Source organism: Fundulus heteroclitus, chromosome 16, assembly GCF_011125445.2.
Source record: "Fundulus heteroclitus isolate FHET01 chromosome 16, MU-UCD_Fhet_4.1, whole genome shotgun sequence".
Taxonomy (NCBI): Eukaryota; Metazoa; Chordata; class Actinopteri; order Cyprinodontiformes; family Fundulidae; genus Fundulus; species Fundulus heteroclitus.
This window is the reverse complement of record NC_046376.1, coordinates 32,631,558-32,647,988: the sequence shown is the minus strand read 5'-3', so window position 1 is coordinate 32,647,988 and position 16,431 is coordinate 32,631,558. Positions and strand designations below refer to the sequence as shown.

The following is a 16,431-nucleotide window of genomic DNA, read 5'->3' as shown; positions in this document are numbered from 1 at the left end:
TTACAGGAAGAAAACAAGATACACTAGGATTCTTCTTGAATATCTGCCCATAATAAGCATTAATTGATCCCAAAGGTCATTTTATATAGGGCCTATAAGTGATACCAGCAAGATCTTTGAATCGGAATTTATGAGGGAAAATCCTGCCATTTTGTGAAAACACTCGTTTTGCCTTCCTGCTGCAGGTGGGAGAGGTTTTTGCAGGAATGCATGGTACCATTTGTAGGGGAAGAGTTGATAAAGAGACTGGCTCATGTATGACATTTTAACTATATCCTACAGCCTGCAGAATGGGTCCATCACTGTGCTTACACTTGACATACCAGAAATGGGAGTGTGTTTTGACCACTGTTGTTAAGGCTAGGAAGATTGGATCTGGGTGTGCATGGTATTGTTGTGAAGAGCCTTATTAAATGATTAAAACCAGTCCTCCCCCTTCTCCATAACCCATTTGCAAGTGCCAGAACTCAACCCTAAAATGATGATTGAGGCTTTCTATTAGGCATAGGCTGGAAGCAAAGACTCTCTTTCATCAAAAGCTTAAAAGCAATCTTTTTCTGGGGCTGAGTGGAGGGCAGCAAGTGAATAATTGGAGCATGCACAGAAGGTTGAATAGGGGTTCCCCTAATGTCAGATAGAGACATTTTCCCTCTGGCCTCTAAACCTGCTAGGACCCGATTGGAGGCCCAAAAATGACCCACCCATACCGTCACCAACCTATGGAAAGTGGCATTAAATTATTTTTTGGTCAAAAGTTGAGTTTTGGCCCAGATTTGGTGATGCTTTGTGACTGAAGGAGGCCAATCTAACAGCTGACCTTTTGTGACCTTTGAAGTTTCTCCCCTTTTTGAGGCACTTTTCAGTGGAGGATTTTGATTAATCTCACAATGTAACATCTCCTGGTATTACGGAACACAACCCCATTAGCGGCTAAGGACTGTCACTGTAGCTAACCTGAAGTAGCTGTAGGAAGGTTCCTGTGCTCCACACACACCACCAGAAATGGGAGTGTGTTTAACCCGGCTGCTACGGCTAGGACGCTCTGATCTGGATATGCATGTTATAGTTGTGAAAAGCCTGATTAGACAATTAAAACGATACCTCCCCTCCCTCCATTACCATTTGGCAATTGCCAGAACTTAACCCTAACATGACAACTGAGGCCTTCTATTAGGCATAGGCTGGAAGCAATGACTCTATTCCCAAACTTGAAAGCTATCTTTTTCTGGGGCTGAGTTGGTGCAGCAATTGAACAATAGGAACATCCACAGAGTTTGAATAGGGGTTTTTCAATGTCAGAGACATCTGTTGTCTGGCCTCTGAACCTGCCAGGAGCCGGTTGAAGGCTCCTTGCACCATAACCTGGGCCCCATAGCGTCACCAACCCATAGAAAATGACACTAATCCCTTTGTGGTCAAAAGTTCAGTTTTGGCCCAGATTTGGTGAGGCTTTGAGTGGGTGACGCATTTTGTGACCTTTTGTGGTTTGAGGTTTTTCCTACTTTTGAGGCACTTTTTCAGTGGAGGATTTTGATTCATCTCACAGTTTAGCATCTCCTGGTAATGCGGAACACAACCTTGTTCTTTACCGTTTCTCAGTACAAGTATCAAATTACGCGGTCTTTTCCTGCTCAATGGTCCTCCCGAGAGTTCAGCAGCCTTAATGAGCTGAGCTCTGCTTTCAGCCTGTCACCAACCTGTTAAGCCCATCATCCCCGCTGTTACCAGTCTTTTTTCATGTCTACCTGTTACCTGCTTCTCCAGGACTCTTGTGTCATCTACACATTGTTTAATTATATTACAAAAAATTTCAACATCATGTCTAGCTTGAATATCATGTTCCCTGTCTGGGCATTGAATAAGTCTGAAGGCATATAACTATTTTTATTTATGCATAAAGCAGGAAAATACATATTTGGTTGATACTTATTCAATCTATGTTTTGCCTACTCTATAAAAATGTTACTGCCTATATCTTAAATAATAAACTGATCACTGAAAAAAGGCATTCAATCTGGTAAGATCTGTCCAATTGGGGTGCAGATTGCCAAAAGAACACCTATAGGAGGAGGCAGTAGAGAACCAGTTTGGTGGAAAACCTGAGTGCAGTTGCGAACTATACACTAGAGGGACCTAGTGAGTAGAGAATTGTGAACTTTCAGACTCATTTTCACATTAAAATGAGGACCTTCATAAAAAATACAGAGTAACATCTATATGGCTAGGGAGAGCTCATTACTATATGAAAACAAAGGTGAGGGCCAGGAAAATGTCCTCACTTCCCAAATTGACCTCACTTGTTGGTTAAAAACTGGTGATGGTCCTCACTCTGACGCATGAACAAACACACACGTTGGTATGTGCATCGTTGTGTGGACCTTCCTCTGACTTCCATTCATTTTCTATATCTGTCTATCCCTTAACCCTGAACCTAAGGGATCAGGTACTAACTGTAACCTAAACCCAATTCACACCTTAGCCCTAAACCTAAGCATTAGCCCCACTTGAATTGTGTGGACCTTGGAAAATGTCCTCACAATGCCAATAGTCCTCACAACGTTGGTCTAATGTCAAGTTTTGGTCCTCACAACGATAGACATACACACACACACACACACACACACACCTCACCTTCTGTGTTAGCTGAAGGTAAAAAAAGAAGAAAGAAAACTGGATAGAAAACAGGTTGAAATATGTGCTTTCATTTGGCAGCCAGGGTCTCACAGCTGCCTGCTCTGCTGCAGAGGAAACATCATTCTTCAGTATTGGATTTATCTGAGGCCTGCCACTGCTGGGGGCTGTTAATTGCATCTGTATGTGTGGACATATGTGGGCTGCAGAGACTCCCCTTTAAAATAAATCACGAGGAGTAAAAAGCGGGAAATTGTTGTTGTTTTTTTATCTCAAATGAATTAACGGCAGATTTTCGACTTTAAATCCTCTCCAACTTGTCCAGCAGACGGCAAACAAGGAGCAGAGCGGGATGAGACGCCACCGCGCACCCCAACAGGCAACGCCCCGTCCTCTGAGTCAGATATCGAAGCCTCCAGCCCGAGCAACGACCACGGGTCTTCTAGCAACAATATTGTAGTTTCACAAGAGGAGGACGAGAGACTGGCGAAAGAGCTGTCGTTGAAAGAGGCCGCCGCCCACGACCTCTCCCATCGACCCAAACGGCGCCGTTTCCACGAAAGCTACAATTTTAACATGAAGTGTCCCACGCCGGGATGCAACTCACTTGGTAAACGCCTCGCGGCCACGTGTTTTTCCCCAGCTCAAGCGCCACAGCCCTTTAAATTTACTGTCGTTCATCGGCGAGCGTCTTCCTCTTGTTCTCACCCTTCCTCTCTTTCTCCCAGGTCATCTAACAGGAAGACATGAGAGACATTTCTCCATATCAGGCTGCCCGCTCTACCACAACCTCTCCGCAGATGAATGCAAGGTACATGCTCACACAGACACAACAAAACAGATCACTGAGGATTTCAGACGAAGACGTGTGTGGAGCCATGAACAACTAGTCACACAAAGCCCCGAACAGTGAGCGGTGCCCAAAATGACACAATTACACATGGCTGCGTGCAGTGCCTCGCAAAAGTGTTCACACCCACAGAACCCCTTTAGATGTTTGTGGGAACAGAGAATGGTACTTTATGAGATTAAAAATAAAAACAAGGGTTGAGAAGCCTGATGTGCATTAGTATTCAAGCCCCGTATGTCTGTACTTTCAGTACAATTACAGCTGCAGGTCTTTTGGGTTTTGGCTCTTGCAGCTTTGCACATCAAGTTGTTTTTGTAAAATGGGTCAAGCTGAGTCAAACTGGACATCAGTTTTTGAATTTTGCCACTGGACCAATCTATCGCATGAGTTTGCCTTCATTTCACCACATTTATGTCCTTAATGGTGTCCTAACTGGTCCTGTAATTAGCTCCGTCCATCTTGCTCATTACATATGACAACCTTTCTTTTCACTATAGAGAAAAAGCATCCCCACAGCATGATGCTGCCCCCACCGTGGATTTTATTTCAGGGGCTGGAAACAAATGGCAGAAATACAAAACAAAGTACATTGAGCTTCTCTGGTTGTAGCGTTACTTTTGCGAGGCGCAGCGCGTCGACGGGTAAACCGGTCCTCCAGCCCGCCGTCACACCCAGACCAAGTGTCCGATGAGTTCATGTGACGGAAAGCAAGGGAGGCAAACAGAAATTGGCATGCTGTAGAAAGACGGAGGAGGCTGCTGTTGTGTTGTTGCTACGGGGCTCCAGACGGTGTTGATCTGTGTGACAGGGCAAGGCAACGACGCGCGACAAGCAGGCCGAAGAAAGGGCGCTGTCGCACCGGCAGGATGAGAACAGACACTCCACGAGGAACCAGGTAATGTGCAGGAGAGCAGACTCAGTTGACCTCCACACACACACACACACACACACACACACACACACACACACACACACACACACACACACACACACACACACACACACACACACACACACACACACTCACTCACAGTGCTTTGGAGGCAGGAACAGCTGAGGTCACACTGCTTCTTTTCAGTGTAGCGAGGTCAAAGCAATGACAGGTTGCTCTCACTTGGTTCACAGCAAAGTAATCATCTGATGTACCTGTTTACTACATTTGACAAGGCCGGTCCGTACTCATCAGCAGAGAAAACATAGTTTTATTATGTTTTCATAAAATGGTCATATATTAATATAGAATAGAATATTGTATCCGTTTTCCTGGGCAGATCTCAGGGCTCAATACAGACACGTCTACTTGATGTGGCTTTGTTTTAATTATGTAGCTCCTGGTCTCTCCTCTAAAGCTATGTAAATGGTCGAAATACCACACGTACTCTGGCTGTTTATCCCATTCTAAATGTTTGAAAGGAGATTATGAGATGGAAATAAAGAGGAAAAATAATCACCTGGTAAAAAAGTCCTACTCCTATTTATTTCAAGGGCTTCAATTTAAGATAAGAATTTAAGATATTAAGAATCTTATTGCGGGACAATAAGATTCCTGTATTTTTTCACAATGGGGAAATTCCGGTGTGTCAGTGGAAAAGAAACACGCAATTATTAGCAATGAGAAAAGGAAGAACTACTCTAATCTAAAAATTAGCTCTAAAGGAACAGCAAGAACAGTAATTACCTGCATAGATATGGCACAAAGCAGTAGAAAATACTCCAGCCACATGATAATATAATATTTTAATTCTCATGATATGATAATCTTGTGTAAAATTACCATTGTGTTAACACAGATATTTAAAACTAAAATGAGTCAAATTGGTTTAAAACAGCAAGCTATCCATCTCGTAGCTTGCCAACTGTAACGTTGTTACCATGCCTTCTTTAGCTTTAACACCATGGCTGTCTACTTTGAACAGCAAACTGTGTGGGTTCAGAGGCACTTTGCTTTATAGGTATTGAAAAGAAGATCCCCTACGTTCTAATGTTTCTCTCAGGCACGAAGTCTGTTGAAGTCGGCATCGAAGGAACCCCCCACCACTTTTAATTCGTCCCTGGACAGACAGTCCTAAAAGAAATGGAAGGATTTGTGATGCATTTCCTAGTATATATTTTTTTAACACAAAAGGCTTGAGTTAGGGATTGGATGGTCAGGTAGCAGCTCGTGGATGACTGCCACTCCCCTGAAGGCTTCCTGTTGACGTGTTTGTGGCTGTGCGGTGTGTCAGGCCCCCACAGAGGGACAGCTGCGCTACAAGGACAAGGTGACGGAGCTGAGGAGGAAGAGGAACTCTGGCCTCAACAAGGAGCAGAAGGACAAATATACCGTAAGTAGAAGAGACCTTGCCGTGTGCCCCCCCATCCCCCCCCCTGGTATGAAGTTCACCCTGTTGGCATTTTCCCCCACCTGCTCCCAGGAACACCGACAGAGCCACGGGACGAGCCGGGAGCCGCTGCTGGAGAACATCACCAGCGACTACGACCTCGAGCTGTTCAGGAAAGCGCAGGCACGTGCCTCGGACGACCTTGTAAGAGAGAAAACTCATCTTCACCTCCCGCCCTTACACTTTTCTTGCCTCCTCTTTCGTTGTTACTACCCTTCCCCCGTCCCCCCTCTCCCTCTGCCCTCCCCCCTTTCCGACCTTACTTCTCTTCTTCTCTTTTTCAGTCTGCAAACCCTCCTCTACAGCCACAGCAGGAGTCTCAGATAGTTTTGGTAGTTTGGACAATCACTTCATGTCATTCCTTGTTCGTTTTTTGTTTTTTTTAGCTTCAGATGAGAGGGACTTATCAAATGTTAGCTGAAAATAAAACACTTACCTTCATTTAATCTTGCTTTTCATCTGTCCATGTGAAGTTTATTGTATTATTTCTTCATCTGACTTTTTCTTCCCGCACCGTTAATAATCTTGGCTGGTTCCCTCCACTGAGGCATTTCCTAAGCGTGATCTCTGTCTCATCTTAACCGCTTTCCTCAATAATCGAAGCTTTGTTCCCATCTCTCCCCCCCGTCTCCGCTCCTCCTTCTCGCCTGCTTCGTCCCGTGTCTCCCTGTCCGGTCCCGTCCCGTCCCGTCCTGTCCCGGCTATACAGGAGAAGCTCCGTCTGGCCGGCCAGGTGTCGGAGGGCAGCAACATGATCAAGACCATCGTGTTCGGCCGTTTCGAGCTGGACACCTGGTACCACTCGCCGTACCCAGAGGAGTACGCCCGCCTGGGGCGGCTCTACATGTGCGAGTTCTGCCTCAAGTACATGAAGAGCGAGACCATTCTGCGCAGGCACATGGTAGGGTAACCGGTGTTGAAGACTTGAGTTGGACATTTGGGTGAAGGCAGTTTTTTTTTTTTTTAAAACCCGTTGGTTTCAGCGTTTCACTAGTCTGGGGACATTTTCCTGAAGTCGTTCTCTCTGTTTAAGGCCAAGTGCGTGTGGAAGCATCCACCAGGTGACGAGATCTACAGAAAGGGGAACATCTCTGTCTTTGAGGTGGATGGGAAGAAGAACAAGGTAAAACCCAACATCTCCTCTGGTCTTCTTACGGACATCATGTGAGGGCAAATCAAGGTGCTCTCATTTTCATCAGCGATGCAACCTTGACAACAACTTTGAAAGAGCTCTGCTGTGTCCCCCCCCCCCCCCCCCCCCCCCCCCCCCGCTTTGCTATTTCCACTGCTAGATTTACTGTCAGAACTTGTGTCTGCTAGCAAAACTTTTCCTGGACCACAAGACGCTGTATTACGACGTCGAACCATTCCTCTTCTACGTCATGACGGAAGCAGACAACACCGGTTGCCACCTAGTCGGATACTTCTCCAAGGTAAGACAGGAGCGAGCTTCAGAATCCTCCGGCTGCTCTGCTTTTTACAACGACATTATTCAGCGATACATTACCCAGCATCCCTGGTGATGATGTAGGCTACAGATGATGAGTGCTCCGAGATTTGAAAGCGTCCGCGCTGTCAGGCAGAATCACACCACTGGTTAAATCTTTATTTTTTATCCTTCCACAGGAGAAGAACTCTTTCTTGAACTACAATGTGTCCTGCATCCTCACAATGCCACAGTACATGAGGCAGGGCTACGGAAAGATGCTCATTGACTTCAGTGAGTACAGACTCGTCACCCGTAGCTAGGTTTTACTCACTGGTCTCCATCATGTGCCAAAGAATGTCACCTTAAAGTACTTAGTACCTTGAAAACCTGCTGCAAACATTGATCAACATTCTCCCCTGTCCAAAAAGGCTACCTGTTGTCCAAGGTGGAGGAGAAGGTGGGCTCACCTGAGCGCCCCCTGTCGGACCTGGGTCTGATCAGCTACAGAAGCTACTGGAAAGATGTTCTGCTGCGGTACCTGAACAATTTCCAGGGAAAGGAGATCTCCATCAAAGGTTGGAATGTGCTGAAATCAATTACTAATTTTAAAGGCGCTTTTACTAATTCTGCACACCATGGATTCAGGCCTGTGAGTGAAAACCCACGTTTAAAGCGTGCAGCCATGTCATCATATCCAGGCTTTCTGCCGCGTCTTAAAAAGTACGGAGAAGTCTTATGTTTAACTGTCTCTGCTATTATCTGTCACTTTTTCAATGGACTTAAGAAGCACTCATTTGTTCCATATGCTGTAGTTCTGGCTGAGGGTGTTAGGCATTAATACCCTTTGACAAAGCGATGAAGCAACTGATGTAGGAAAGGAAGCCCGGACCTGTTGGAAGAGATTATAAGTCGGACAGTCAGCCTGAAGCCCTGTAAAAACATCTCCCATAAGTGACTTATTATGGATTCTTTCTCATGAAAGCGGGATTTATTTAACAAAGCTTCAAATCAGTGATTTCAGTTGTCTACGAAAAGTAAAAGCCACACTAGTATCCATTCACAAGCTTATTGCATATTGTGTTTATAAGTGAAAAAGCACTGGGGTCACATGCTAGAGCTAGACCATTTAGCAAGATAACTTCTGTAGTATTTTCTGTCAGTCACCCTATTCCTAAATCTCATTCCCTCTCTCTGACGTTCTCAAGGCCTGTTTGTACCGATCAGAGTTGAACCTGGATGTCCCACAGTGCTGATCCCGTCACCCTGAGCTCCTTTAACTCCTCCCTCATTGTTGCAGAGATCAGCCAAGAGACGGCAGTAAACCCGGTGGATATTGTCAGCACACTGCAGTCCCTTCAGATGCTCAAATACTGGAAAGGAAAGCACTTGGTTTTAAAGAGACAGGTGAAAAACACAGGCCTTTTTTTTTATTATATATATATATATATATATATATATATATATATATATATATATATATATATATATATATATATATATATATATATATATATATATATATATATATATATATATTACCCGTTGTTTGCCCGTCTAGTCGCTAACTACTTGTCTTTTTTTCCTTTTCAAAGGACCTTATTGACGACTGGAAAGCAAAAGAGACTAAACGTGGTAACGGAAAAACCATTGACCCCACAGCTTTGAAATGGACCCCACCTAAAGGGACATAAACAGCCTCCTTGTTTTTCCAAACACCCACGTATAGATAGATCCTCCTTCGCACACCGGCATGCTCTTTGACCCCGAGCCTAAGTCCCTACAGCTGCAGCAGAGTTACATCCTAGTACAGCTAACCATTTCTTTGGGTTCAGACAGTTTCTGCATTGACTTAAGTAATAGAAGTATGCCACTATCTTCACTGTACAATGTTTTTTTTTGTAAAATAATTATTAATACTGGGATTACACCCTAAAAATACATTAGCAGGAACAGTAGAGAAGATGTGGAGGAGGATGGACCTGGATGTCTACTCTTTTTAGATGAACTGGACTGCTAACGTGCACTGGGGTGGGGGGGGGGGGGGGGTCTATACTTGGACTAGGGCATTAAATTTAAATGGTTCATAAATTAGAAATCATTACTAATAAAAAAGACCTTTTTATTAAGATAAAAATGTATTGATCTCCAAAAAAGAGCTTGTATGTTGTTAATATAGATTAACTACTTTAACCAACTAACTAATTCATGCAAAGAGAAATTTGACCTATAAGTGTTCACATATAAAGTTTTACACTTTTATTATTTGTTCCTAAATGTAATACATTTTAGGTTTGGAGAAAAGTTAAGTGTATAGGAGGGTTTCTTTTAGGTTATTTATAATTTCTCTGTAGATTTGACTGCCCTCTTTTCAGGGCTACACCCAAAGTGTCTTGCAAAAGTATTCACACCCACTGACTTTGACACATTCTACCTTGTTGCAAGAAGAAACATCACTGGAACCTCCTCAGTCTCAAGTCTTCTGCAGGTTTTCTTCCCAGATGCCGCCTTTATCTAGCTCCTTCCATCTTCCCACCAACTCTTACCTGCTTTCCTGTCTGCGCGTTGAGACCTTTTGCAAGGCATTATGAAGCCGTTAAATACAGGATGGCTGAATCGAGCGTTGGATCGGGCTTAGATCTTGCTGACCCCATGTGTTATCTGAAAAGTGAAAATAATAGAGCACGGCTCGCCCACCTCCTCCCAGTCCCTTCATTTGTAACGGGCACCAGACACGCCTGCTAATCCAATCTGTGACAGTCAGCATTGAACGGGAGCTGCGTCTCGTTTTGTTGTTGAGATGCAACGCAGGTCGGCAACACGTTGACCTATGCAAACATGTCCTGGGTGATAAAAACCAGCTGGCCTGGCTGCGAATTAGAACAAGACACCCTTAAAATGTACAGTCTGTAAGAATAAGAGCCCTGAACCAGAGGGCCTTTAAAATATGGCCCATAAAACATTAAGTAAGCACTTACGGATAATATAGAGACACCCATTTAATAGTTTAAGATTTGAATTGGAAAGTGCCCTTAAGTTTATGTAGATTCTGCTACTCTTTACTAATTACTGGTTACTAATAACTTCAGCTCTTTAGAAGAATAGAAATATACTTTATCGTCTCGCAGTGGGAAAGTAATAGAACTAAAGTAAGGCATCCATGGAATATGAAAGAGGAGTAAACAAGCTCTTCCTACCACTCCACATCTGAAGTCAACGTTTTAAATTGTCTTAGATATAGAAATGTAAAAATAGATTTAGAAAAGTTGTGATGTCTAAAATTTGTAAAGTTAAAATATAATAAAAGGCATCAAAATGGCTGTTTGAACCCTAAGAAAATGACCTGTTTGGCTCCTCTCCCTTGCAACAAACACGTCTAGTGTCTTATGTTTAATCTATCACTGCAGTCAGTTTGCAGGGAAGCTATAGCTGCCACTGGCCTCCATGTTTAGACTGTACTATCAGACAGGAATCTGCCTGGATGTGGACGTGTGATCACCTCTTGCCTGTTTTTACTGTTTTTGCATCTCTTGTGATGTTTGAGGCGTAGAGGACTATACACACATGTTTGTTATGTATCCTTTAAAGTTCTCAGTTCAGTTTTATACTTTTTCTAACTCTGAGGTTTTACTACTGTTTAACAGTTCAAACAACTATTGTACTGTATTTTCCTTTGTACTATGTGTTGACATGGACATTTGTAGTTGTTTCCCCAGTTGGTGTTTTGCTTCTTTTTATTGGATTAATCTTATTATTTACATTTTTCTCATGTGGTATTTATATTCTTAAAAAAATGTATGATGACTGACTGTATAGCGTAAAGGGATGTTTATTTAGCTGGGCTTGCTTCCTTGTAAATATATTTATTCAAGACCTATATGTAGATCTGAATGTGTTGAAAGTTCTTGAAAAGAGGGAGAATCTCGGGTCATCCATCTCACCAAACATTGACAGAAATCATTTACATTTCACAGGTGTATTGCCCGCTATAAGCACAGCCAGCCAGAAGCAAACTAAGCTGCTGTTTATGGGCCCTCCCATAAATTACTGAATTTTACCACAGAGCTAAGCATTTTTTGAGAATAACAATACTATTAAATTTGATTTCACAGATTCAGTGGAGATACATTTAAAAAATATTTTAAATTTGATATCTAATGAAGTTGGCAAGTTTACTTTGTGAAAGTCCAAAGAAAATGTTTTCCATTGTTTAATTTTTTTGCTGACATTTGAATTTGATGCAATGGGTTTAATCTTTTCTTTGGGCTTCAGCTCAGTTTGTTAATAGATAAATCTCAGCAAATAGCAACCATTTATCCATGATTGCTCACAAGCTCAGCCAGTTAAACTTGGTTCCATCCCCCAGATTCCACCACTATTAGATGTGGCAATGTTCTTATTAGCAAAATGGGCCCAAAATCAAATTCTGTTGTTACAGCTATAAAAAAACAGACAAATGAACAGGTGCTTTTTTTTTTTTTTTTTTTTAGTTAAATTAACATAACTGGCAGCCCACACTGCCTGACGGATTTTGGTTTGGTTTTTGAAATAAGCTGATTAAACTGAGTGGTTGTTAGCTTAGTTTTATACTGCTAGCTTTACTTTCTACCTGGCTAACCTTTCCTTACCTAGCTTCTCCCTGGGCTAAGAAAATCCAATGGTTGTGTATCATACCTAACTGACTGCTGTCTTAGCATAGTTTAACTGGTATTTAGCAAAGCAATCTTAATGGTTGTTGTTTAGCATAGCTTTGTATATTGCTAAGCTAACTGACTGGTGTTTTCGCTTAGCTTTGCATTTTGCCATCTTAAAACTGCTAGCTTAGCTTTGTACTTGGCTTTTAAGTAACTGCAAATTAGCTTTTAGTTTGCTAAGCAAACCAATTACTTGCCTGGCACAAGATTTATCTTGTGATGAAAAGTGTCAACATGGTTTTCTTTTTTTCATGATGCCATTTTCTTCTAGAGTTTTAATGTCATTTTTCGTTTTTCAAATTAGCTTAGTTGTACATTTTTTTCAGTGTGGTCTAATATATGCTTTCTGTAAAATGTATCAAGTTTGAAGATGTTCTCAAAGCCTCCCCACCCCCTTTCATGTCTCTTCATGCCTGCAAAAGCATTCACCCCTTTTGACATTTTTCATGTTTTGTTGACCTGGGAATAAAACGGATGGTTTGAGAGTTTGCACCATTTAATTTCAACTTTGAAGATGCATTTTTTTTTTTATTGTGAAGCAAAAAACAAATGGATAAAATAACAGAAAACTTCAGTGTGCAAAACTGTTCACCCTGCCTGAAGTCAGTAATTTATAGAACGACCTTTTGCAACAATTCCAGCTACAAGTGGCTTTGGCTGGATCTCTATGAGCTAGCCACATCTTTCCACTGGGATTTTTGCCCATTTCACAAGTAAACACTGCTCAAGCTCCATGTTTCACTTGTGAACACTGTTCTCCAAATCTAACCACTGGTCTTCAATTGAATTGAGGTCTGAACTTTGACTAGGCCATTCCAACGCATTTAAATGTTTCCCCTAAAACCACTCAAGTATTGCTTTAGCAGTGTGCTTTGGGTCATTGTCTTGCCTGAATGTGAACCTATGTCCCAGTCTCAGATCACAGGCAGACTGACAGGTTAGCACCATCCATCTTTCCCTTGTCTGGGACCAGTTTCCCAATACTTGCTGCTGGAAAACATCTCCGCAGCATGATGCTGCCACCCCCATGTTTCACATTAGGGATGGGGTCCTTTGGGTGATGGGATGTGTTGGTTTGCACCAGACATGGTGTTTCCTTGTTGGCCTAAAAGTTACATTTTAGTCTAATCTGACCAGAGCACCTTCCTCCATACTCCTTTTGGGGAGTCGCCTTTTGGGAAACTCAAAACATGCCTTCATCTTTTTAACAGTAATCCATGGCTTTTTTTCTGGCCACTCTTCCATAAAGCCCCGCTCTATGGAGTGTACGGCTTACTGTGGTCCTGTGGACAGATCGCTGCTGTGGAGCTCTGCAGCTCCTGCAGGGTTACGTTTGTTATTGATCACCTCCTGGCTCAGTCAGTGAGTTCAGGTGGGCTTGTCAGGTTTGCTCTGGTACCATGTGCTTTCCATTTGAAGATGATGGATGTGGTGATGCTTCAGGGGAACAACAAAGATGTGGATATTTTTTTCTAACCCCCCCCCCCCCCCGACTTGTACTTCTCAACAACTTAGTCCCTGACTTGTTTGGAGAGCTCCTTTGTCTTCATGGTGTGATGCCTCTTGCTCAGTGGTGCTGCAGCCTCTGAGGCCTTTCCGGAAAGTTGTGTTTATACTGACAGACCATGTGACCAGTGTTGCCAGATCTTGCGAAAGAAGCAAACCCAAAAGAAGCCCAACAAGCAACCCATTATACTGTAATACGTCGTCAGTTTTCATACCGTATAAATGTATGTATTAAATGTTGTATTTCTACCCATCACAAGTTTTCCTGCTCGGAAAATTGTTGTCATTGAGGGGTGTATCTGTGCATGCGGACAGATATTTTAGCCGACTCACGCTGTCTGTAACGCAGCAGCGATGCGATCAGGTCTTTTAATACCTCTTGTTGCACAGCATGATAACCAGGAAAAGGGGTTTTGTTGGCAAGGGGGGCCCTATATGTGACTTCATGTTCAAAAACGAGCCCAAAAAAAGTGCAATCTGTACCTCACGAAATTTACAAGCAACTTTAGAAAAAACAAGCACAAAGTTGTTTATAAGTTCACTAGGCAACACTGCATGTTACTCTTAGATTACACACAGGTGGATTTAATATCACTAATAATTGGAATTTTAAAGGTAATTCGCTACACCAGAAATATTTAAGGCCTTCATAGCAACGATTTTAAATTTTATTGCAAATATACATATGTATTCATAAAAAAATCTTCTCATTTCACTTTAAAAAATTGGACTAGTTTGGTGCAGATCCCCAGCCCTGGGTCTTTTTGCATGGAGTTTGCATGTTCTCCCTGTGCACGCGTGGGTTCTCTCCAGGTACTCCGGCTTCCTCCCGCAGTCCAAAAACATGACTGGTAGGTTAATTGGCTTCTCTAAATTGTCCCTAGGTGTGAGTGTGTGCGTGAATGGTTGTTTGTCCTGTCTGTCTCTGTGTTGCCCTGCGACAGACTGGCGACCTGTCCAGGGTGAACCCCGCCTCTCACCCAGTGAATACCAGAGATAGACACCAGCACCCCCCACGACCCCATGAGGGATTAAGCGGGTCAGAAAATGGATGGATGGATGGTGCAGATCCATAACATAAAATAAGAGTTGAAAACATTTGAAATTACAGGTTGGGGTGAATACTTTCGCAAGGCAGTGTATCCTATAAAACATCCCTGACATTTCATTTCAATCCTAAGTGTAAGGACTTTTTTTTGTACAAACCCAAAGAGACCACTAAAAGCAAAGTGCACTTAATTGGTTTAAAGTTGTCAAAGGACAAAAGTCTATCCAAGGACACAGTTTAAATGATTGGCATACTTGACTGTGACTCTTTTTTTTATTTTTTATTTTGCAGTAAAACATGGCCTGAACATATTCTCTTTTTCTGAAACTTGGGAGAACCTTGTTTTTAAGATATACAAAAGACAACTTATTTTATGTAGAACAAATAGCTCTTCTCTGATGTAAGAAATTAGACTTGAAATAATGTTCTTATTTTCCAGAGGGTTTCCAAACTACAAATTACTTCATCACATACAGCCTCTGTTTCGAGTGTATCAGTCCATTGTAAATATTGATAAAATGTCCAAATGTGGTGTGTCTTTTTTGTCTGCCTTGACATCACTATACCCTCTTTATTTCTTGTGTATTTTTTTTTCCTACTTGTCTTTTTTGTGTGCCAATAGCCAATGCCTACTTTCAAACATGTTACAAGTTTTCAGCTCTACCTAAATATATACAGGTAAAACTTCCATCAGCTTCCATCAGTCTGCAGCAAGCTGGTGTAGTTCTGTTAATAAACTACTCACAAAGCAGCAACAAAGCAGTAGCGAAAAGTGGCATTGATATGTAGCTCAGTTTTGCACTCGCTTTGTCTTTCCCTTCTAATAAAAGCAATCAGTAGAACTGATAGTCCAAAGTGTTTGTGTGTCAGACGTCTCACTTTGTAATGAGATGAGGCTAAAGAAAGCTACATCATAAAATGACTTATGCTAGTACACACACTTACATTTTCCTTCAGCTGGAATTTTTTAAGATGAGTAGAAAACCATCTATTAAAACTAAAACTTTTTTGTATTTTTATAATTTTTTTCCTTTGTAATGTACTTTTTTTGTACATTTTTTGCCATTTCGGAGTTGCCATGAAACCAAAAAAACAAAAACAAATCCTTTTCTAAGACATTTATTGTACTGAATGCAAGAACATTTCAAATGAGCAGAACAATGCCTTTACCCTTTATCACATTTTGTCACATAACCACTAACTTTAGGGTATTTTATTGGGAATGTATGTGTTAGACAATACTTAATGAGCAGCTCAACTAAGAAATGGAAAAAAAACACACCACATTGCACATTACCCAGAACACACCATCCCTTTACGGACAAACATGATGTTGGCAGCACCAGTGTACTGTGGGGAAACCTTTTTTTTTCAGCAGGAATAGGGGAACTGGCTACTGATGATGGGTAGATCATTAAAACAGGGTGATCCTGGAATAAAACTTGTCAGATGATGGCAAAGACTTAAAACAATACCAGGGGTTCACATTCCTGTGAGACAGCAGCCCTAAACTTACAGCCAGAGCTAGAATGGAAACAATTTAGGTCATAGCATAATCCTGCATTGGGATGGCCTAGTCAAAGTCGGGTCATCATCTGATTGGGAATCGGTGGCAAAACTTGAACAATGATGTTTGCTTTAAAATAAATCTACATTAACTGGAGCTATTTTTGCAAAAAATAATCTAAAAATCTCTTTATGTGCAAGACTGCTAGAGATGTACACTAAAAAAAAGTTGCAGCTGTAATTGCAATAAAAGGTAGTTTGATTTAGCATTGACTCGGTGGGGCTCAATTTAAAAGCTTGACATACTTTTCAATGTCTTTTTAGTAGAACATATAATTTCGCTTCCATTCAGAGATATGCAATACTTTTGAGTTAGTCTATCACATAAG

General features: G+C 42.0%; 1 protein-coding gene across 2 annotated transcripts; it reads left to right on the top strand.

Moving 5' to 3' along the window:
* Positions 1 to 3,102: 3,102 nt before the first annotated feature.
* Positions 3,103 to 9,273, top strand: LOC118566418 (histone acetyltransferase KAT7). 2 transcript variants are annotated; one of them, XM_036148516.1, is made up of 13 exons: positions 3,103 to 3,241; positions 3,360 to 3,442; positions 4,290 to 4,376; positions 5,707 to 5,805; positions 5,896 to 5,985; positions 6,147 to 6,194; positions 6,572 to 6,763; positions 6,896 to 6,985; positions 7,155 to 7,295; positions 7,489 to 7,582; positions 7,720 to 7,866; positions 8,589 to 8,695; positions 8,884 to 9,273. In XM_036148516.1, the coding sequence occupies exons 1-13, from the start codon at positions 3,208 to 3,210 to the stop codon at positions 8,980 to 8,982; spliced, it is 1,311 nt and encodes a 436-aa protein (XP_036004409.1). In that variant the 5' UTR covers positions 3,103 to 3,207; the 3' UTR covers positions 8,983 to 9,273. The 2 variants fall into 2 exon arrangements, with proteins under 2 accessions (XP_036004409.1, XP_036004410.1); XM_036148517.1 differs by lacking the exon at positions 6,147 to 6,194 and having other exon boundaries at positions 8,884 to 9,272.
* Positions 9,274 to 16,431: the final 7,158 nt, after the last annotated feature.

What these genes read in the sequence shown, in the direction of transcription:
- LOC118566418 (XM_036148516.1), top strand. Translation starts at nt 3,208, where the DNA reads ATGAAGTGTCCCACGCCGGGATGCAACTCACTTG. An exon ending in TGGATGGGAAGAAGAACAAG is followed by an intron (nt 6,986 to 7,154) that starts GTAAAACCCAAC and finishes TTCCACTGCTAG; the next exon opens with ATTTACTGTCAGAACTTGTG. An exon ending in AAAGGAGATCTCCATCAAAG is followed by an intron (nt 7,867 to 8,588) that starts GTTGGAATGTGC and finishes TCATTGTTGCAG; the next exon opens with AGATCAGCCAAGAGACGGCA.